At 29.7% G+C, this 23,630-nt stretch overlaps 1 protein-coding gene across 4 annotated transcripts; it reads left to right on the plus strand.

The window, feature by feature from the left end:
• Window positions 1–870: 870 nt before the first annotated feature.
• LOC126841897 (protein FAM102A) lies at window positions 871–23,224 on the plus strand. Of its 4 annotated transcripts, XM_050578664.1 has the most exons (11): window positions 871–1,203; window positions 1,492–1,645; window positions 15,790–15,910; window positions 16,763–16,956; window positions 17,042–17,175; window positions 18,438–18,663; window positions 19,011–19,295; window positions 19,625–19,792; window positions 20,758–21,020; window positions 21,098–21,247; window positions 22,132–23,224. In XM_050578664.1, the coding sequence occupies exons 2-10, from the start codon at window positions 1,500–1,502 to the stop codon at window positions 21,214–21,216; spliced, it is 1,656 nt and encodes a 551-aa protein (XP_050434621.1). In that variant the 5' UTR covers window positions 871–1,203; window positions 1,492–1,499; the 3' UTR covers window positions 21,217–21,247; window positions 22,132–23,224. The 4 variants fall into 4 exon arrangements, with proteins under 4 accessions (XP_050434621.1, XP_050434622.1, XP_050434623.1 ...); XM_050578665.1 differs by lacking the exon at window positions 19,625–19,792; XM_050578666.1 differs by lacking the exon at window positions 19,011–19,295.
• Window positions 23,225–23,630: the final 406 nt, after the last annotated feature.

Consider the following 23,630-nt stretch of genomic DNA (forward strand, 5'->3'; position numbering starts at 1 on the left):
CGACATAATAAATTGTTATATAAATAATAAAGTCCACGTACACTAATTGAATAAAACCACCTTGTATATTAAGACAAGCAATAGCGTATTTACAATTTTCATCTGGGAGTGATATGAAAAAAAATTCCTCCTGGCTCTTATGGCGGGACCAAAAAAGGTGAACTATACATTTGCCTTTAATCATAACACTGGTAACAGTTTGTTGTTTTCAAATTTCAATTGGACAAAATGTGTTTTGTTTCTATTTCTTAAAGTTTGCCTATCAAAAAAAAAGAAGCAAGTTATTTGAAAACATTGTTTAATATAGAAGAAAAAAATCATTAAAATGCACGTTTTTAATATAAAAACGTGCATTTTAACACGTTTTTATTATAAAATAAAACTAATATTATAATGAAATGTTTTTTTTTAGCTTTGTGACATTTCGTTTAAAACTTCTAAGTTAACAAGAAAAGTTGTCTAATTAGAAAATAGATTATTAAGAAGACAACAGCGCGAGCAATTAGTCCCATAAGAAAGCATTGAACAATTTTAATTTACTTTTCTGTTACTGATTATAGTATAATTTTTTGTACTAATCAAGATGTTCATGTTACATGTTCCGTCTAGCATTTAGAATGAGTTCTATTATTTCTCTAGTTTTTGTTTTCACTTTTCTCTCGTAGGAAAACGCGTTACGCGGCTCGAGATAACCGGCAGCCCTCTCGTGGTTAATGTTACTGACATACCTATTGGTTTTGCTATGGATTTAGATGTATACCTTATCATTTATCAATTTTGACCATTGCTTGGCTAGATGGCGTTACAAGTGAATAGACAGAACCAAAACGAAAACAGATGATCTGCCGAGTCGGCCGCGACGGCGATATCTCGTTTTCTTGGCAGTCTCTGCTGCCCGTCATATCGTCGTTGGTTGTTAATATTGTATTATTGTGTTTCCCCATTGTCGACTTTTCTCTACGACTAAACGTTTCATTTTTTTACTCCTCCGACACACTAGTTGACATTTCGTTTGAACGGGTTTAATTTCATTCTTACCCTGTCTTGTTGCTCGTTAATTAGCCGCCGTTTCCTCGATCAAGTGTGTGCGCATGTTGTTCGCGAAAAATCCGTTTTATTAGTCCAATAACACCAAATTTATAAAATTTAAGATAATCAGAAGAAAAAAAAATGCAGCCGAAAAAGTAGAGCTGACGCTATTGGGTAAGTTAGAGGCAAGAGTAAAATAATTACGGCGTCTAGCGAACAGTCATAGCATTCGATGGTTGCGGTTAAAGTATTATGCTTATTTATGTTGTTTTGGTTTCCGTACTATGTCTCTATTGGCGCTATTTTTATAATTATGTCAAAATACTATGTACTCTTAAACGTTTGTAATTGCCAGTTCCTAATTCTCATACGTATGATATGAGGTGTATATTTGATGAGTATTTAAATTAGATACATTAACTTTTCAAAGACAAATTATAATTTTCGATTGTATGTAAACAGGTGTTGCAATGTCGTTTATGGTGAAGAAAAAACGTTATAAGTTTACAGTAAATCTGTGTTTGGAAGACCTGACAGCTGTGCCTTTTGTTAACGCTGTCCTGTTTGCCAAAGTACGATTACTGGATGGTGGAAATTTTAGTGATACCTCCTCCAGGTAATTAACATTCAATTGAATTTTTTATCATTTAAACGAGTATCTTAATTTTTATATAATTATTATATAAATTTGATAGTATTGTTTTATTTATTATAAGTACAAACGCTATGAGGTTTATGGTGATAATTGTCGTACACTGCAAACCTTAAAATGTACAACAAATCACAATCGTAATAAAAAAAAAAAAAAACGATAAGATTGCTGCTAGAGAACCGATTAATTTGAAAGTAAATGTATACAATTACATTATTTATATGGTTTATTACAATTAGTACTAATCATGGATAATCAGCAACTCGTTTATGTTTCAGAAACACATAAATTTAAAGATTTGTTAAATTAGGTAGTTATTACTAATATAGTTTATGTTCTAATTTTAATCAATATTTCCTAATTGACATTGTTATCAGTATATTATGTAGTTTGTTTGTATGTTAAAATGTGTATGTAACATGATTATTGTTAGGTTTTCATAATGTGTTCGATTATGTTGACATTGTTGTATAAATTAATTAATAAATATGATGCTATTAGGCCAAATACGTTCAAGACAGTTAATTATATCTATAGAGTAGTTGATGACTTGGAGAATTTTATAGCTGATATGACATATGTTAAACTTATGTTTTATAGTTTTGCTAGCAATACATGAATAAATATTAAATTATTCATTTGATTTTGCTCGAAATGATCCATTTTGAGTTTGAATTATTTTGTACTAAAGTAATAAACTGTAGAAAAGGATTTATATTTTTGTTAACACGACTAATACAATAATTTTGTGGTGCTTGGGTAAAAGGTTTTAAGTACAAAAATAGGGTTAAATATTTTATAAGGGATGATATTTTAAAATATTTTTCTCATGTAAAAGTATTTTATACAACTATTTATTATTTATATACTAGTTACACATTTTATCTTTATTGTAAAATAGTTATTTAAATGAAAATATTATTCTCAAGTTGTATTCAAAGTTTAAATTTAATTTTACCAAAATTAGTTATTTTGAAGATAAGACCTTTTACTCAAACACCACAGAATTAGAAATTATGGTTATGGGTTGAAAACGATTGTCCAGGTGTGTACTTTTACATTGTCCATTGCTGAGAACCAGTTTATTCATTCCCAGCTACATTATTAAAATTCAAAGAGGCCAGTGATCATCCTGTCTCCAATATTATGGTTTTTACATAAAACATTTAAATTGATGACACATTTTTAATTCAGTCCTAATATTTAAGTATACATAAGTCTAAAAATTCAAAGTTCCTGCTAACTATAATTTAGATTTACATAGTAATATTATTATCCTAACATCGATACTACATTGATTACTTGATACTAATTTTCTATGGCAACCTTCCCTTAATCTCGATCATCAAGTTTCTTAAGTTGTTGCTTCGTATATACATTGAGCTCGATTTGCCTATTTTCGGCCTTTGCTGCCTTCCCAAAAAGCAGGTTTCTTAACAAATTTTCTATTCTTGGTGGGCTGTTAGTCGTGTTGTTTGAGAAAAAGATGACAGCTTTTAATTCACTCGACAGTTTCTCGCCTAGCTATAACGGAGACCTCGTGATCAAGTATTGAACTGAGAGGTGGTAGTGAGTGTTAAACACTATCCTCTTACTTGAGTTATATCTTCTTGGTCACTAGTACTGCTTTAATCAAGTCTTTTAAAACTGTTGTTACTTAACCAAGCCAGTATTAGCTTTGTCTAGCAAATAGGTCATTACTTATTTAGTTTGTTGATTGGTATTTTCGCATTAAGCTTTCTTCTGCTTTGTATAGTCTTCTGGGAAATTCTCTTTCAAAATTTTGTTATAAGTCTTTGCCTCAAGAATTATACTGAATATTTTGCCCATCGCGTCATAATACTTACAATATAATGATAGCTTAGTTAAAAAATGTTAGTACATTTGGGCCAAAATGTGTTTACTGTATAATCTACTGATATAAAATGGAAAGAATTTTTTTGTAAAACCTTATTTAATAAATTAGTCCATATTTCAACCTTTTTAAAAGTGTAAAATGATATGAAGGGCTGCGGAGAAAAAAGATCAATGTCAATTTTTTACATTCTGAGAAAATCATGTTTTTAATTTCAAAACGTAATACATTTTGCCGGTACGCGTAAACTTCCGGCGGTCGTTACTCTTGACTAATCTATTTTTTTCCCTGGTTCGAACGCATAAAAGATACAATACATCAATACAAATAATTTGATACCAAAATCTCATTTAAAAAAAAAATTGACATTGATCTTTTTTCCCCGCAGCCCTTCATATGTTCTGTAATCACATGTAATGGAGATACTTGAAAATGCTCTTCTGTAAAATTGTCATTTTGTACATACAACATTTTTGAATAAGTCATTAGTAAGTAGCATATTTTTTTAAATTTTAAGTTCCACTTAATTACAAATAGTGTAATATAGTAGTAAACAATAAAATTAATTTATCAAAAAAAAAGACAAAAATTGTAATTCCATTGTTAGATAATGTTTAATTTTCCTATGACTTATATTTATCTAGGTCTGTTAAGGATTCTTTAATGGATGTTTTTACATGAATGAAATACACTCATGTTTTAATTAAAATTCCTATCATAAAATAAATCTTTTTTAAACATCTTTAAAGTAATTAGCCCTTAGTACGATTTTTTATTAGGTATATTTTATTTTATTACCCTAATTTATTACGGCTCAACGGGAATGGGCCAGTTCTACTTGCCCCCTGAGCCAGTTCGTTCTTGTTAAAAATGTTCAAGGAATGTGTAATTTTTTCAATGTTACAATGAAACATTTAAAATGGCTGAAATATTTAAACGATAAAATAATGTACATAATATGTAAATAATAACGATAATTTTAATTTTTTTTGTCAGTTACTCAATTTAATATTTATGCTTAACAACATAAAAAAAGTATATATGTACACTGTGAGTGTAGTGTGTAACTAATAAAACACATGTTTGTTTAAACACGAGGTTATAGTAATCCAGTAGTGCTAATTTAAGTGTTTTTGACATAACATGGAATTTTATGTCGTGGCGTGTGTGAAAATTATAAATTAAGAAATTTATGTAAAAAAATATAACTACATTTTTATTTTAATTAAAAAGTAAGTGTTATGTCTCCTATGAGTTTTTTACATTAGACCATAAGTCATAAAACACATTAGTTTTTTGGTAAATATTCGAAATCTAAAAAGGACATTTTAACATTGTGTTTTTTTTAATTTCACATTATTTACCACCATGTTATATATTTTTAACAACTTTATAGTTGATTTATTGAAAATTGTTGGCAGTTTATTATTAAGGTATAGAAACATTGATTGGGGAGCCAATGCTTACCCTGCCATTTCCCCTTCCGCCATATAGTGACCTTGAGTCATAAATAGCCTAATACTAGTTGCAAAATTACGACTTTCATAATGAAGCAATTAGACACTATATAAAAAAAAAAATACTAACAAATATTATTTTTTTTATAAGTAAAATTAACCATAGATTTTGATAAAAATAATATAATTCAATTTGAAAAAAAAATTGTAATTTGTAATGCACAATTTTTTATAAATTGTTCTCAATAAAAATCGTGTTGCCATTCGTTTTGATAGGTACCACTGTTTAACCTATGTTAATAGTTTTTCAGTTGACCAATGGCTCTGAAATTATCAACTTTATGTATACCTATAACATATAAAATATTAACTATGGCCTCCAGAGTAAAATTATTGTTACAAATACGTTGCCTCTCGCCTATTATGGATGGAATTTTAAAGTTATTTTGTTAAGTTTTATGGTCATTTTTAAAAATATATTCGACTAAAATGACGACATATTTTCAGAACTCGTTATTCAATTTTAATTATGGAATATCAGTCAGTGTATTATGTAAGTGTAACTTATCGAGTGTACACGTATGTATAGTTATTATAATCTACAAGGTATGACGTTTTATAAACAAAAAAATACCAGGCATTTCGAATTACCTGCAAATATAAAATCGTTGACGTGTACTCTGACAAATTACAGACTAATAATAATAATAATGTTACCCGATAACCGCGCATGATAAACATTTTTCAAAGCAGTAATATTATGGTTGTTGTTTTTGTTAAAAAATACAATATAATATAACGTTGAAAATATAACTTTGTGTCCTTAGTTATTTGTAGCTTGCGGTGCTTAATTGATGTAGTTGTTATTACACTTACTTATTTTTTTTTATAATATATTTTCCTTTAAAACTAAGAACATATTATTAAAGGGATTAATATATAAATTATTATTAGATTAATGTAATAAAATGATTATAGTTTTGTAATCCTCGTAGACTGTAGGCATAACTGATAATAGAAATAGAGTAAAAAAACTGAGTTAATCTAAATTATGTATTATATAGGTTTAGACTTTAGTATTCTCTATGTGAACATCGATACACGAGAAAGGAAAGTAGTATAGGTTGAAGGAATATACTTTTTATTTTATTTTGTTCACTTAATATTCCACAAGTATTAGTCGCTTTTGCGGCAACTGGAAGTAAAAGTTGCGTCCGTATTATTTTGCCATCCTAATTGTAAAACTTTTAGTTTTTTATTTTAGGTATAATTAATACAGACTTAATATAGACATTATTAAGTTTATGGAAAAATGATGTCGAAACCCGGAACTAAATTTTGTAAGGTTTGTTGCAAATCACGATCAATATCTCTAATAATTCCGATTGTCTAGATGATAGATCAATGATCTACATTGAGATCAAGCTATGTAATCTATATAATATATTACACTTTTTAACAATAGTAAGATTATTCACAATAAATGTGTCTGTTTATTCTTTGCCAGTCGTCAACACGTATTCTTGTCTGTGGTCGTGAATTGCTATTTATTTTTTAGTTTACATTTTCAGATTTTCCGATTTTTTTACACTATGATGCAAGGTTAAAATATTTATATACATAATTCAAGCTCATGCGTAGGCCGATAATGGTTGTTTTAATTAAACAAGTATTCCGTATTTAAATAAAATAATAAAACACCAACGTGTGTGACATATGGTCATTGTTTTCGTTCGGCCAAGTATATGAAAAAAAGTTCACCAACTTGCCGGTGGACGGTGGTGTGTGGTAACTAGTATTGTAGTACATATTAATAACTATAAACAAGTAGTGTTGAGACTAGCGAATGACACGCACAGGACATTCATTAAAATCTTGTTAACGAAAATAATCGCATAACTTATTGTAATTATTTTATTTTTTTTACTTGCTTCTGTCGTCTATGTACAATGTCTTTTCTGCGATAACTCTGCTTGGTCTATAATAGTTTAACTCAACTTCTCCGTATTTATCTTAGGTTGTGCTATGTACACATATTGTAGAATTAACCTTCATAAGCCATATATGCCTTAAATTACAAGTGGTCACAACGAAATCATTAATGTTCCGACCAACAAAATTCCCCCTTTCCTGTCTTATAAAAGATTTAAGTTTCATTTTCATGTGTTCCCTAATGCTTTGTAATGCTCATTCCGGGCCTATACTAACGATTTGTCTAATTTGTTTTTAGATGCCAATTTATATATTATATAATATATATTATTTATTATATAATATTACCTATTATACCTTTTATATTATACCTATTTATTATTATTAATTTAAATATTATATCCAATTATATATTATTTAAACCATTAAAATCAGTTTATGGTGTTTTAGTCCTTTTAAAGTTCTACTGAGTAAATTAAAAAAAAGTTTGGAAATAAACATAACTATATGTTATAAAGTATAAACCGCACAATAGCTGTCAATATATTTCTTTAAATGTGTTTGCCACTATTTTCCGTCCGCGTTAAATAGATCAATTATTTTCAAGGGATCAATGTTTAAAAATTAAAAAAAAAACCATTCCCGTTCTACTTAGTGCTCGAGTCCAAGGTTGGAGTTAACGTGACTATAGCCGCCAAAACCTTGCGGGCTGGTTATACAACAGGAATGCTTTTTCACGATTTCAATTTCTATTATTTTCCTTTTTTAAAACGCTCTCGGCCATGGCTTTTTATTGTCGAAAAAAGTACCCTAATAAATATAGTTGGACTATTGCGGCGAAGCTCTGGCCTTTGCCGCTGGTAAATAATGCCGCTAGATGCGTTACGTGGCACGCGTTCGCACGCTAATTATTTTGATGTGCATATAAAATAGCTTTTTTATTATTTTTTTCGTTCGTTTAAATGAACTAATCCGCCAGTTGTAATTATTATTAAGCGCATTTTGCTGTTATTAATAATGCTGTTACTTACATCCGTAATCGCATTCGCTGTGTTCACACCTAATGAATGGCCGATGAACATTTTTCCTGTAGAAAAGCCCGAACTTGGTTAATGATAATTTCTGATGACAACAAAAAATTCAATACGTTACGTAAAAGACGGTGTGGCTTGAATTATTAATTCGGTGTACTAGTTACAATGGACTTGCGCGATAATAACAATATTATTGTTATGTATATTATGGAGTTTTGGATTTTATAACGATCATATTAAAGAAAGTAGGCCACTTCATTTACGGATCATAATAGTTATTAAATGGAAACGAATATTACATTAATAAAATTTATATACCGTTTAAAACGGAGACATGACCGTCCGCAGTGTGTGTGTGTGTGTGTATGTATTTAATGTATAAACTGTTATAATTATTGCAGCAAAATGATACATTTTTAACAGACTTTGACGTTTTTATAAACTTTAGGGACAATCCGTGGCGTTTGGGCAAATGAGAAAAATTTTACACTTTATATAAAAACTATTATAACTAATCAGCTCTTAACCTTACTTTTCACGAATGTTAACCGCGATTTAAGCGCAAAAACACATAATAACTAGAACTAGCCTACTGGGGATTCATAATTAAGTTAGGTTAATATCTCTTATGGCACACTTAACTGCAATAACAAAATAAACTTTACAAAAATGTTTGCCCATCCCTTTTTCCTAAAAACTCCACGAGTATTTTTTTAACGCAAAACTTTCTAATATAATTAATAAACAACATTTCATCTGTAACACAGTTGAGAAAAATTAAACAAGATTATAAATTATAGCTAATTTTATGACTAATGTATTTATTAACGAATAATAGATGATTCAAAATTGTATCTAGTATCATCATTTGGACATTCAAACAATAAAAGATAACGAATAAAAAAATGATTTCTTAATAATAAATAGTTGTGATGACAAATTACGAATTACAAATAATTTGTTCATACGTAATCGAATAATAAACGATTAGATAAAAGATAATTCTTCTTTTATCGCTTCATCTCGATAAAAAAAATATTCAAATGTCCAACTCTGGTTTGTAATATAAACTTATTTTATCGTCGAGATTCATCAATATCTTATTATTGCTGCCTCGTATGAGATACATTATTGGGATTGTCCATTTCTTAAAGTATTTTTTCAAAACATACGAGTATGTTTATTTAATATTGACGTTATAATTATTCGTCATTTTAATTATAGATAAGCCATAATCAGTAGTGTACGGTCGTTAAATTTTGTTAGAACGTTTGCAATACTCCACATAATATTAACTTTATTTTAATCATAAGACCTATGATTTGGATAACGATCCTTAACGTCAAAGTCAGAAGTCTGTATGGCTTTGGGTATTGATTTTCAGTCGTTCGCCAATTTGGAGACAAGTATGATGGGTTTCCTCTTTTCCTTACCCGCTGTTGTGTACTTTATAACAGATAATATGAATAATGCTTATGTAATGCACTGATGCGCGGTAATGTATATATTATACTAATATGTAAAATCATACAGAGTGATAGATGATTTTTCAACCGTTGTCTGTTTATTAGCATACGATTGTAACATAATATAAACTGTAAGCATATACTAGGTTCTAATTATGTGGGTGGTCATTGAATGTATTATTAAGTCCCACGCCGATTCCGAAATAATTTATAATTTCGTCGTTTGAAGTGTATACCTATTACGATCGGACGAGTAAAGCATACCCACGTAGCGCTTAAAAAACCCAATTAAGGATTTGACGTTTGTGTATAACAATAATATGTTAACGTATACCGTTTTAATCATTATGTATATTCAACGGTAATACTTTCGAGTTGACAGAATTTTTATTTTGCTGTACATATTTCCTAATTTTAGTTTGGCGGTGAACGTTTAGCTAGTTGTACAACTTAACTATAATACTTTTTGTATTTCGGAAATATGTGATTTCAAATATGAATCCTAACAATATAGACGTGTTAAGTAGTGTGAGGAAATGGGACTAGGGATCCTTCAAATCTCCATGAGATCTGAACTTCTCTACCTAAAAGGTTAATTAATTATAATATACGGATACCATTTAAATTTTCAAAAGTTAATGGAGCTATGAAAAATACTAAAAAAGTTAAATACTATGTTATTTTGTAATTTTATAAAATAACATTAACAAAAATGTTTTTTAAAAAAACCACAAAATTGCAATTATTTTGGGAAAAAACTAGTGTAATCTTTAATAAATCACCCTGTGGCAATATATATACTGTATTATCGGTTACCAATCGCATTGAGTTGCTATATTTTGTGGGTTTTAAAATATAAACAATTTAAATTAATGGATTTTTAAGATTTAACTGAACTTTGACACTTTATAATATTTTGCTGATAACCGATGCCCAGAAATTAGAAACATAACTAATAACTCCGTTCTTAATTTTTTCTGGTGTTTTAGAAAGTAAAGTTTGAAATATGTACATTTAGACTGATTGTTATTAAAAGGAAATAAAACACGAATTTTCCACAATACTTACTTTTAATCATGTATCTATTATCAGCTTTGTTCTGTGTATAAGAGAAATAGATTTCGTTTTTTTATTACACTATATTATTGTTATTGTTAAATTTAGTATTTTGTAAAACAATTGAATTATGAACGAATATGGCCTAGCTGATTTTTTCCTCAACTCTCAAGTCGTATGCGTCTAATATCGAGATATGTTTTTGGCTTTTGGTAAATAATCAGTAATTATCAGAGTTTGCCGGTTACTACTAAAATGCGATTTCTACCCGCCTACTCTATGTGAAGGTTATTACAAGTATTTTAATAGCTTTTAACTCATAATTTGTAACGGGTAACATAATTGTTATTAGTCAATGATTAATATCGATTAGTTATTGTTTTCCTGGCTAAAGATTATGGGTTGATAAAAAAAGTGCTTTGTACAAAAATCACATGTTGATTGTTTTTTAAGACGTTTTATCTCGAGTTAGATTAGGTAAAGCAGTTAAATTATATTATGTAACTTTTAGTAGTCCTTTTTCACATAAGTAATGCAGTATACATTATAAATCGATGGTTTGTAATTTTTAAAGGTAGTGTTATATTATGCTGATTCATTGTCAACATAATACCCTATTTGTATTGTTTATTATACCAATATGGCATTATTAAATTATTTTCTTTCTGAGCACTGAGCAACGTCTCTTTTACTTCAATCCATTATGTAAATTAAACTTATATTTGTTACGATAGTTGTTCATTTTTTTAATGTATCCTGCGCTTTTTTTCATTATTAATCAAATCTTACCGTGTATGTACTTTTGGTAATTTCAAACCCGATTATTCTCTCTTTCTTATAAACAATGCAATCTTATTATACAATGTATGCTTAGCCTTTGAAATCAATATGAGACTTTGGTAAAAGTTTTCATTGGAAATAATCGTAAATGCGTTCTTTTTTGTCAGGGTCATGTTGAAGTTTTAGAGAGTTAGCCCGAATTGTTATTGCGTTTATTTGTGCAAGTGTTCTAGTTTTAGCGCGTTGTCATACTTCTGTGTTTGTGTAATGCATTTAAAAATAAAAAACAATTGTTACTTTTGAACTTACTTTAAAAAACACCTACCATATTTTTATACAATTATAATGTAGGCATAAAATAATATTGCACTGCTTACAACCAAAAGTAAAGTAAATAGTGCACGTATATCTATTATACAAAAAACGATTAACTTTTATTATGCTATTATAAAATTATACTTACGAAGATGAATTATCTGTTGTGTTTTCTCATGTAAATTTATATAACTTAATATGATTGAGCGTTGCGTTTTGTGTACGCTGTCATAGTATGAATCACATCTCGAAATATATTTACAATGTTTATCCCACGAGACACATAATATAAGCAATAAGCATGCCGTGTAAAACGTGTGCACTAAATTACTGAGTACACAAAAGACCAATTAATTCAATTTATCAATGTCGATCGTTTTTGGAAATCCTTAGTTTGATAATTTCTCGCCGACCGATAGATTTTCATTAATGTGGACACACGTGCTGGATAGTTATTAGTTATTACTTATTAGTATTTAGTATGTAATAATAATAATTGTTTGGAATAAAAGAAAATCGTACATGATAATTTAATGTGTACGGAAAACCGTTTAACACTTTTAACGATTATGTCAGATTTTATTATTACTATTATTCTTTTTATTGACCTTTAATTTATATCGTTGTATTATTTGTACAGATAACAATGAAGGTTAAATGTCTATGTATTTTTCGGTATAACATTTCTTGACTTGTTTATTAAATATTAAAATTGCACAATTATAAAAATAAAAAATTGACTTGTTTAGTGGTTCTTCTCTGACAGCATGTGTAAATGATACAACATTTCGATTTTATCGTGAACACTATTCTGTGCGTTAGATGTAATAATTACTCGTTATCATAAGCTCCATTGCTCAGAACAATGTATTTAGTTGACATAAACGATGCACATATTATGAGCTATGAAACAAACACGACAATAAATTGTATACGTTACACAAATGACGTCGCGGTGTCGTTGTATTACACTTTTTGTTTTAAATATTATTATTTTTATTATTGTATTTCATATCAAAAGTATGAAACCTTGGTAGGACGTATCAGGTAACCTAATCCTTTATCCGAATGTTTTATCCAAATTGTAGATAGGAGAGAAAAAGAGAGGAAAAAACAATAACTACCTTGTCCATGCCAAACGTCGACGGTACAATATTAATATTATGGCTATTATTATAATGAATATGATAATGATTATTATTATTTACATTTGCCTCGGTGTGGTCCTTGCCTACGGCATAAAGAAAAAGTAAAATTATTTAATATAATAATAAAACTCGGAAAAACATGTTCTATGACATTGACCAAGCGTAATTAGACGTGTAGAGAAAAATACCGTACCTAATATATTTCTTGCCGTCAGACGATTAAATTGGGCTAGTCACAAAAATACAGTGTATGAACTGAACGAACAGATTCGAAACGGTCGACACAATAATATGTGCATTACGAATACCATATGGATGATAATAGATGTTTTTTTTTAATGGGTTATGTCAATCGTTAGATTTGTTTTGTTTTGTTTAAAATAATATGAACAGTCCAATAAATAACTTGGTCTTGCGTGTGAAAATTCAACAATCGGCTTGCTGTATCTCACGTGGCTCAAAATGTCATCGGTTGATTATTCTTTTTTATTTCTGTTTAACATTATAATGTGATTAATTAATAATACTATTTAGTTAGACCAACGCCATTTGTAGAGTGATTTTTGTTATAAGAGCTAAGACTTAAGAGGTACGCGTTAGGGATGACTATTATTTTCAAAAAGTCATTTGGTGTCTATACATAATAGTGTTTTGTGTTTCGTGTTAAAATAAAGACTGTATAAATACATTGTGTAACTCTTGAAAAGTTTTATTTATTTTTTTATGAAACTAAACTTTTAAACGGAATGTCCAGCTTACATTGCTCATACCTACTTGTTGGATTTGGTTGTTCCTGAATACCCGTTTAAACAGTCATAATTTCGTCCAAGGACAACAGATGTTCTACGGTAAACTTAACCAAAATTCGTACACTATTAATGACCTCGTTATATGTTTTATCGTATGTACTTTTGAGTGGGTTTTATGGTGTGTTTTTTATGGAGTTCTCTTGAAAAATGCCAACAAACAATTATCTTACACATTTGTCCAATACTTATAGATCATAAAGTATGTTTGTTATTTTTAATTTTCTAGTGAAAACTATTCCTTTTTAAATGAAAAACAAGTATTGACCCAATCAACCTAAAAAACCCTGGTATGCTAGTACTTATATTTAAATTTTTATTTTAGACGACCGTTTAATTATTGAGTAGGATGGTATGGCATGTTAAATAAGCCGTTACGTTTAATTATAATAAATCATCGGCGGGTTTTTAGTAGGTGTATTTAAGTAAAACCAATCAATCAATGTTCTAGGTTTTTTTTTAATGATGTCCTAGAAACGTTAGTCCCCAATATATGTATATTACATAGCTAGAGTAATAATAATCAACGTTGCGGTGAAGAAGATTGAATTACTACTTGGTCTTATTTTCTAATGAATATTATGTCAAAAATAACGAATTCGGCAAATACTTAAAGTTTGTTCGGTTAATCTAATTATAAGGTGCTAAAGGAATGGCGTTTCTTCGTTTTGTGCATAATACTCTCCTTAAGGTTAACATTGCTAGTGTCCTGTCGTCGACGATGTTGATATTTTGTGTATATTAGGTCGTCTTCGTCGTGTATGCCACGCCGTCGTTGTTTTTCATGAGATTTGATAATAATTTCGAGAAATTATTAATCCTTTTTAACCTTTTTAATCCGAAGAAACTATAATATAAACCTATTCGACGGGCACGCGACTACTTTGTACAACGTATAGACTTAAACAATATTATTATTTATGGTAATTGACAGACGATAGCAATGGCCTATGATGCGTTTCGGAAGAGTGATTAATATCAGCCGACCGTTGTTTTAATTCAATTTTCCCTCTCTCTATCTCTCTCATTTAACTGGATACGATCCAATAGCTATACTAAAATATTTCCTTAGTAGACGTCGTTTTATTTTTCTCACTTTAAACACGTGAACGGCGGCCAATTTCTTTGGCGTTAAATTCCTTTCATCGCGTTTAAAACTTTGTAAATCAAACATGTCTATACGTACATATAGCATAGGTGAAGTATAAATCTGGTCTGCGTCAATTTAAGCGGCCAAAAAACCGAAAAACACGTGTCGTAGAATCGTCTTTCTCGCCGTTACCATAATATTCTGCGGAACGTCCGCCCATCTTGTACGGGTTTTGGTTATTTTGAATAAGACTAATATAGTATACACAATGTTTTTTTTTAAAGTGCTTATATTTAGAAAAATACTTGCGACGACGAGACACCAAACGCTTACGATATTTTCCCCTCACGCACATAATATCCTATTCTCGTACATTAGGTGTATATATATATATGTGTGTATTTTCTCTTTATCTCTAATGTTGAGATCCAAAGATACTGTCAAAGTATCGTGGAGACTTTGTCGTCGTATTTGAGACAATGCAGTTATTCAAATAGATTTTATTGAAATTATAGAGTTATCACTAAAATAGTGTATTTAGAAAAATGTTGAGGTCCAGGGTGTTAACTGGTACCTTAGTACGTAAGGTACTAGTAACAATCTACTAATAGAGGCCCTATAAAAAAAAACTGTCTCATAGTACTATGATCCTCTCGTAAAATTTGGGCAATTTTTGGACTTAACGCAACTTAACCCATCTCAATTTGGCTACAGACCAAATAGTAATAACTCACAAAATTATGTATTATTAAGCACATTTTAACGTATATTTCAAAGGTTCCACACTTCCTGTATAAATCCCTAATGTAAACATGTTTATTTAATTGTTTCTCTCTTATTAGTAATAAAGATCCGTAGAATAAAATAGAAAATTTTCGGGGATAAGGAGGAGAAATTAATTAGAAAATATGAATGATATTTCAGTTGTTATTATATTATTATAACTTACGTAAGGTGTGATTAGACAGATGTTCATGTAATATTTTATAACTTATGTTTTCATAATCCTAGATGTCACAGCGGTCAGAAAATATAGTTTAATAATAATAATTGCTATTTGCTAATTAGTCCCATCAAGTATCGTCTTATCTGTTACTTTTGCGATTAAATCATAATTTCCTGTCGAGTTTATTACTTCTATATTATTAATGTTATTACTCGTTTTTCAGAGAGGAAGTACGTGATCATACAGTCCGTTGGGGCGCTCAGTTTGAGTTCGTTTGCAAGATGAGCGCCAACGCATCTACCGGAATCTTAGATCCTTGCAACATTCGGATATCGGTCCGTAAAGTAAGTACATAAAGTTAGTTAAAATGCGGGTTTATTTTACATAAAAGCCCGACTTGGGTTCTTTTGGATGCACAGAACCCCAATAAAACCCAGTAATTTTCGGTTAAATTTACTAGGTTTAAATAAAAACAAATATTCGTTGGAATTTGTATTTTACCAACTGCTCGATACCGCCTTGTATAATGTCGCCCGAGGATACTCGAAAAGTTGCTTTAATATCACTATCACGCATGTATATTTCATATTATAGGACTCACGGGATAATTCCATTTCGTTTGCCTTGTCTGTAGGCTATAGACATAGGAAAAAGTATAAGTCGCGTGGTCCATGAAATCTATTTCTCGCATTTTCCTAACCGGTAAATAATTTGTGTGGGAGAATTGTATTATAGTGTTCGATTGTTGTTGTTGATGCGAATGCCGTATGCGCTCAAACGTTAATTATATTACATTATGTTTATAGGTCGTTTACAACAAACACGTTTATTGGTTTTCTTTGGCGATTGTAGGTTGTAGAATTATTTTCTAGTTTTTTTAAGTAGAGAAAATCCACAGCGGTCGCGCCTAATACGGCGTTTATACGACGTTTGTATTTTGACTCACTTCCGATGTTGTCCTGTACACGGTGTTTGTCGTAGGTATTGGATTTGATTATATATATATATATATAATGAATTATCAGCATTCTATACAGGTACGGCCGCTATGGATGCGCAAATGTCAACAACATCCGGACATACAATAACATATTATTAAAACGAGAGAGATTTTGCCTTCTCCCCCCCTTCGTCGTTCTTCGCATCATCACTATCTCTCTCTTTGATTTCTCCTATCCGATTGTATGTCTGTACAGGAATTGAAAGGCGGCCGGAGTTATCAAAAACTCGGTTTCACCGACGTCAATTTGGCCGAATTGGCCGGGGCCGGACTCAGCTCGAGGCGGTGCCTGCTCGAAGGATACGACACTCGTCATCACCGGCAGGACAACTCTATGCTCCGAATAACTGTATCCATGAACATGCTGTCTGGGGACATTCTGTTTAAAGCGTAAGTCGATAAAAAATTGATTCATTCTTCTATCAGCCTACATGCATTTGCCCATATGCCTACACTTGTAATGGTATCGTTTCAGGCCAACGTCGTCAACCACGTTACACCAAAAACCCATCACCAACGGGGAGGATATACCTCAGCGCGAAGACGGCGAATACCATTCGAGCAGCGGATTCAGTAGTCTGCCGAACAAGCGGTCGTTGTTTCCTTCAGGTATATATAATATACATTTATACATTAACGGCTAAAACTATAGGGCAAGTAGGGCACGTGACCTGGCCCATTCCTCACTTCTGGTGCCTCGCAATGATCGTGTTGGAATATTTGGACCTTTTACAAGTCACTTTCTGAATAATTAGTTTTAAAAAATAACGTTACGAGGCCTATTTTTGAATCTTTTATTAGAACGTTTTTAAAACTGAAATTAAGATAACTATTCAATGACTCCAAACCTATTGGATAAATATATTATTAATTTAAAAATAATATTTTGTCGCTATTACTACAACAGCAGCATTTACCTCGTGATCTGCAGATTTATTGAGGGGGGAGAGAGAGGGGGCAAGTAACTTTTATTTTGGCTCTTAGGTTTTAATGTAAACATTGTTATTATTTTTGTTATTTACTGTGGAATAAATGTTCGTACCAAATGGTAAGGCCTTGTCGAAAAAATAATTATTTTTTAAATCCGAATATACGGTAGTGTCTTGTGTATATTTTATTTACGCCCAATACAAAATATGGTAATAAGAAATAACCTTCTATTGTGTTGTGTTTTTTAACATTATTCAGAGACGACTAGACGTTTAGACGGGCACTTCCGGAAATCTATATTTTTTTTTGAGACAGTCATATTAATATGTACTATGTAGCAAATGTTTTTTTTTTAATTCCAAAAATATCTCTCAAGACTTAAGGAAAATAATGTTCTTTTTATACCAAAGACAAGTACTGATCGATTAATTCTTTACGAGAAAAATAGATAAAAATTCGCAGTACATTTTATTTATAGAATTATTGCAATACTCTTCAGTTAGGACACTGAAACTAGGATTTTTCAATGTATTTCAAACCGTCATGCTCGTATTAAAGCTCTATAAACAATTTATTTATGGAGCTGTAATACTAACTAGCTGTAATATTACTGCTTTTAGCTGCATTTAAAATTTTAATTTTATCTGAACTTGGTAAGTTTAAAAAATTAGCTTTTAACCTCGAGGTTAAACTAAGAGCTGTGCAAACAAACGGTTATTTACTCTTGTTATAATTATATTCACTACTCAGTACTGGGTCGTGCCATAGCATAACTGTATCTGTAATTTTAATAATAAATTCTTGTTTTTTTTTGCACAAAAATATTATGCAACAATTTTTTGAATGTTATATTTTCATAATATAATACTTATATTGACCTTAAAATTTTGTAAAAAAATTTGTAACTACTATTATATTACTGTAATTTTTTTTTGTTATAGACATTCCATCCATGAACAGTTTAGAAAAGCATGATAATTCATCCGAATCAAATCAGAACCATTCAGAACATGAAGATGAAGTATTGTCTCACGATGCTGCTCCTACCTCTAATCAATTAACCAACTCGAATGGACATTCCCGTAATTCTTCTAATACAAGCAAAGGATCTAGTTCCCACAATTCTCATTCTAGGCATAGTAGTTCTGGTGACAGTGGACATGTTCGGTAATAGTTATTAATTATTAATACCTAATGTTTATAAAAGAAAAAAAAAATCTAATTTTCTGTCTTAATATAAAACAAATGCCCTTTTTAGGTTTCACTGTTAGGATTAAATATTTATTTTATTTTTAAATTATCTTAATCTATAGTAATAAGCGTAAGCTATTTTTTTAATTTGAATTAAATTATACCTTAACACATTGTACAGAAAGAAATATGTACATTTTAATGTTATTAATTATGCAGTTTTGGGATTTTTTCGATACATGGAATGGGCATGTTACCAATTATTATGTTAGGAATTACCAATTACTTATTATAAGTGTTGCAACTAATATGGTTCCTATCAGGTCACCATCTTGGCCTGTATGGTCTCCTACTCTTTCACCACCACCTGCAACCCCGCCACCGTCACAGCCTCCTACACCCGTATGGAGCAGTCCTCGTTCAAGATTTTGGTCGCTGCGTCAATCGAAATCACAACATCAACAGTCACCACAAGTGTGCACACATCAAGACATATTCCGTACGCCGGACAACAAACAAACTGGATTTAGGTTCCCACCATGGTCCGGTCCATCTCCTAGAACACACTCGTCGCCAGGCCTGTTGCCCCTAACCCCAGATTCCCTTAGGTAACATGAGAGTTGACCCTATACATGAAATAATGCTTAAGTAATAACCAGCTCTCTCATGATCCATTTGGCTAATGAACAAATATATACTTGGTGTTGCACATGCTAATCATAAACATTTACAAATATAGTCGGCAGTGGTGTACTCATAAGGGTAGTCATAATATGTATGCTTTATGTGCCCCCTATTACTACACCACTGAATTTGTCGGGTTGTTTTGAGAAAGGAAAGAGTGTTAGTGTTAGTCATAAAGACATTAAGTGAGAATTGTTGTAAAGGATAATGTGATTCAGCCGTGTAGTATTTAATTTGAGGGAATGTTGTTCAGGGGCAGTATGCACCACCGTAAATTGCTGGATAACTCTGTTGGTTGTGGGCCACCAGGGATGCTCAACATGAACTCGCTTCAGAAACTTCCGTTTACACCGGAGTTGGATAAATTGCTCAGCACATCTGACACATCGGTATCTACTCCATTCAGGCGACCAAGCCAAATGTTAGTTTAATTTACATGAACTATCGGCGATAACAATGCATGGATGTGATTAGAGTGTTTTCCTTATATTTTTGCCAACAACCTTTATTTTATTTAATTATATATATTTTTTTAAATTATATTGCATGGGGTTAAATTAATTTTTATTCACCACTCAATTTGCCAACCCTCACTATACAACATCATGGTTTAGTTTTATATTAGAATCCTAACTTATCTCTCATATTACTATTTGATTTTACTGTCATCATTTTAACATTCCCCAACTTTCTTAAATCTAATCTCTGCTATAATTGGAAATAATTTTTCAATTATAAGTTAAAAAAGAAAAATTGTATATCATGAATAAAGTAATCATTAAAGATTTTTTTTTTAAGTAAAAAATAAATAAAAACATTCAAAATTATTACACAAATCGTCTTAATATTTCCATGTAAATATTAATTGATCTTTTAGAAACAAAAATAAAAAAAAATAAAATGATATGATGCTACCAATTAAAATTAATTTATTCATTATAATTGTTATTGAATTGAGGACTTAGAAGTTATCATAAATATATTTTATTTAAAAAGTGCTTTGCTTTTAATAGACGCTTTTGATGGTTTGCAAAAAAAACAAGTATTTTTAATATATTTTTTGGTGAAGTGAGTTGGGTTAGGCTTTTTTTATACTTAGAAAATTAGTTATTACTACTTTTTAGCTTATTAATCCATCACATAAATAAAATAAGTAATGTACAAATAATGACTCTATAATTGTTAACTTTTCTAATAGATATATTATGTTATTGTCTTCTTTCACTGTTAGATGCTCATTTCTTTTACCACCAATGATTTTATTGTTTTGAGTTTTCATACTTGTTTTATAAGCTTTTGAGCACATGCTCTTCATATATTCATTATACAGTATTATAATTGAATACAATTGATATAGATATGTATTTACTTTATTTTTATGTGTAGTTTAACATCCAGTGGTACTGCAATATCTATGTCACAAGCCTCTCCTGTATTGAATGCAGTCGAGACTGGCTCTTTAGATCGAGGCAAAGCAGCCTTAGAAAGGCGCAAAAAGTCGGCAATTACAAGTAGTATTATAGACGATGGCGGCACCAAAGCTACAGGACGTGTTGAGGTAACCAGGGTAAACCCGGACAGTCTTATTGACCAGCTGCTCAGAGCCACAAATTTAGATGATCATTCAACTGACGAGGACAATAAACACAGTATAAAATAGATTGTTTAGATAGTTATGATTTTGGTTCTATTCTAAACTTCAATTAAAAATTGTATTTATATTTAGGATCAGGCTTACAACTGTTCATTGCAAAAGATGGAACGACCACACTTGGCAGTCAGGACATCAAGTGTCACATGCCCAATAGTCTATTCAAACAGGTTGTGATGGAAGACAATAGATAACGCTAAAGTATTAAAAACTTTATTTATTTTAGTAAGTTGTATAATGATAAATTTAAACGCAAGACACTTGTTTGCTCTGAATATAAATACAATTATTTAGCAGTCATTTCTAAAAGTAATTTTACATTATTATATTATTACAATATTGTAACATCCAGTTGTAGTTTCTTTCCACAGAAACTTTTTTGAATAGTATCAAACGTCTTAGTGCCTAAAAATGAAAATATTGTTTTTTTATTGAAACATAATGTCACAAGTTTAGTAGTTTGTTTTCTACCAAAATGTTATTTAAAATCAGCATTTTCCCCTTCTAAATATAAATTATAATTTGTTGACAAAAAAGTATTTTTTTAAGTTTACTAAGTATTTGTTAGGATGTATGTTAAAATGTGTTCAATTTATTAGTATTAATAAATAATAACAATTTGTTTAATTTTATTAGGATGGTATTAGACTTAAAACAATATTTAAAACCGTCTTAATGTTTCTTTATTATGGTAAGAACATATTTACCTCATTTTGCAGCATAATTTTATGTTAGAACTGTCATCAACCAAAACTTGTTTTATATATTAAAAATAATAAGTCAATTAATGGGACCAATGACTACTATAATAAAATATATAGTATATGTATAATTTAAATTGTGATGCAATAACCTTATTAATAACCTTATTAGTTATTATATTTCCTAAAAAGAAAATTTTGGCAAATAGAATGTTTGACATATTTATGCTTCACGTACGGTTACGTATATTCTTTATTAATGTTATAAATGAAGAGAAAATGTATTAATGTAAATTGTAAAATCAAAATATAACTTATGAATTATTATCAGAGACAACAGGTGTAGTTGCACAACATTGATTATTTTATACTGTAAAATTATTTTAAATGTATATTGTTATTTTTTAGTGTTTTCACGAGCTTAACGCTTTTTTTTAAAAATGATAATCAAGCGTCAAAGTACTTTCAATGTTCACAGCGTTTAAGCATGGTCGTCTTTCTGACTTTTCACTGTTATGGAGTAAGCTACGTCGTGATATCGTTGGACACATTATTATTTTACATCTTTGTAAAAACATTACTTTTATAGAACTCAAATTATGATTTATTTATTTATCTCAGTGTGGTCTAATGACGACATTCGTTCAAATGATTAAAAATGTAATTTTTCAATTGTCTGAATCATATTGATTCACCAGTAGCTTGTTATCAAGATTACGTATGCTTATATATATTTTATATCAACTTCCAGTGTATTTATCTTGTGTAAATCAGGAATGTAAACCCATAAATTATTAATGTTGTTAAAAAAAACATTGAGCTACTAAATAATGTTCCTCCTATTATATATCAGACAGTTTTTTTTTACTCGTCTAATCATGTGCAAGTAAAATAACGATTAGTATTAACACAAAACATTTATTCTGGCCAAAGGAGGAGTCCCGTCTGTCATACAGAACTTTGAGTTGACAAGAACCAACTTTGTGCCATAAGAATCTGTATCGTTTTCACAATGGCCATTGTGATTATTCTGACTCCTTATCTTCGTCAATTTCGAAACGATATTCAATTATTAGTTACTACGATTATAGTTTTTATTTGAACGTATTGTGTAAACAACTTTGATGATCTCCCAAAAATACAATAGTCCGTAAAATATATTTTATTAGATTATTATTTAAAATGTGCACCTAATTTTAAATATGCTTATTGTTTGTGTTGTATACTTTAAATTAATTATAGAACTTTTTTGCACCATAATTTATTTGTAACACTTCTACAAAAGTTAATGTGGAAACGAAATATTAAATGAGACTTGTAAACACAGTGTTATTACTGTTTTGACGTTATTTCTCTCTTTTATTTGCAATGTTAAATTGTCATTTTTGTGTAAATGTATGTTTGTTGAGCTCAAAGAGGAATGTATGACTTGAAAAATGCATTGTTGTTATTTATTTTACATATTTTTTCATAAACAAGCGTTGAATATATATATAAATTATAAAAATATAAATAATATACACATATATTATTTATTATGTATTGTATAATATATTCATATTATATATTGTTTAATTTGTAAACAATAATGTATTAGTTGAGTTAACTAATTAATTGTAATTGTTATATAATAACTAAAATACGCAACTAGTCATTCACACATTAAACACAACACGTATAAAAAAAAACCTTTATATTGTTTAATATGATAATATATCATTTATTATTTTGTAATTAATTCAACATAAGAAAAGTATTAAATTTTCATTTTGTGTACTCCAATTTATTTTATTTTTGCAATGTTTTGCGATTGCTTTATTAAAAACTTTTTCACAAATTAAGTTGTTTTACTTGAATTCCTTATAATTCTAGCATCAATGCAAGGTTGTAAAGGTGTTTATTTTATT

This window comes from Adelges cooleyi, unplaced genomic scaffold, assembly GCF_023614345.1.
Source record: "Adelges cooleyi isolate 19-005CV unplaced genomic scaffold, UGA_ACOO_1.1 ACOO_flye_CR_arks_rails_tigmint_CR_PRNA_41, whole genome shotgun sequence".
Classification (NCBI taxonomy): domain Eukaryota; kingdom Metazoa; phylum Arthropoda; class Insecta; order Hemiptera; family Adelgidae; genus Adelges; species Adelges cooleyi.

Bases quoted from the DNA above. Each gene is read 5' to 3' on its own strand.
- LOC126841897 (XM_050578664.1), top strand. From the start codon at position 1,500: ATGTCGTTTATGGTGAAGAAAAAACGTTATAAGTTTACAGTAAATCTG. The intron at 15,911-16,762 runs GTAAGTACATAA...ATGTCTGTACAG, and splicing joins TTCGGATATCGGTCCGTAAA to GAATTGAAAGGCGGCCGGAG. The intron at 18,664-19,010 runs GTAATAGTTATT...GGTTCCTATCAG, and splicing joins GGTGACAGTGGACATGTTCG to GTCACCATCTTGGCCTGTAT.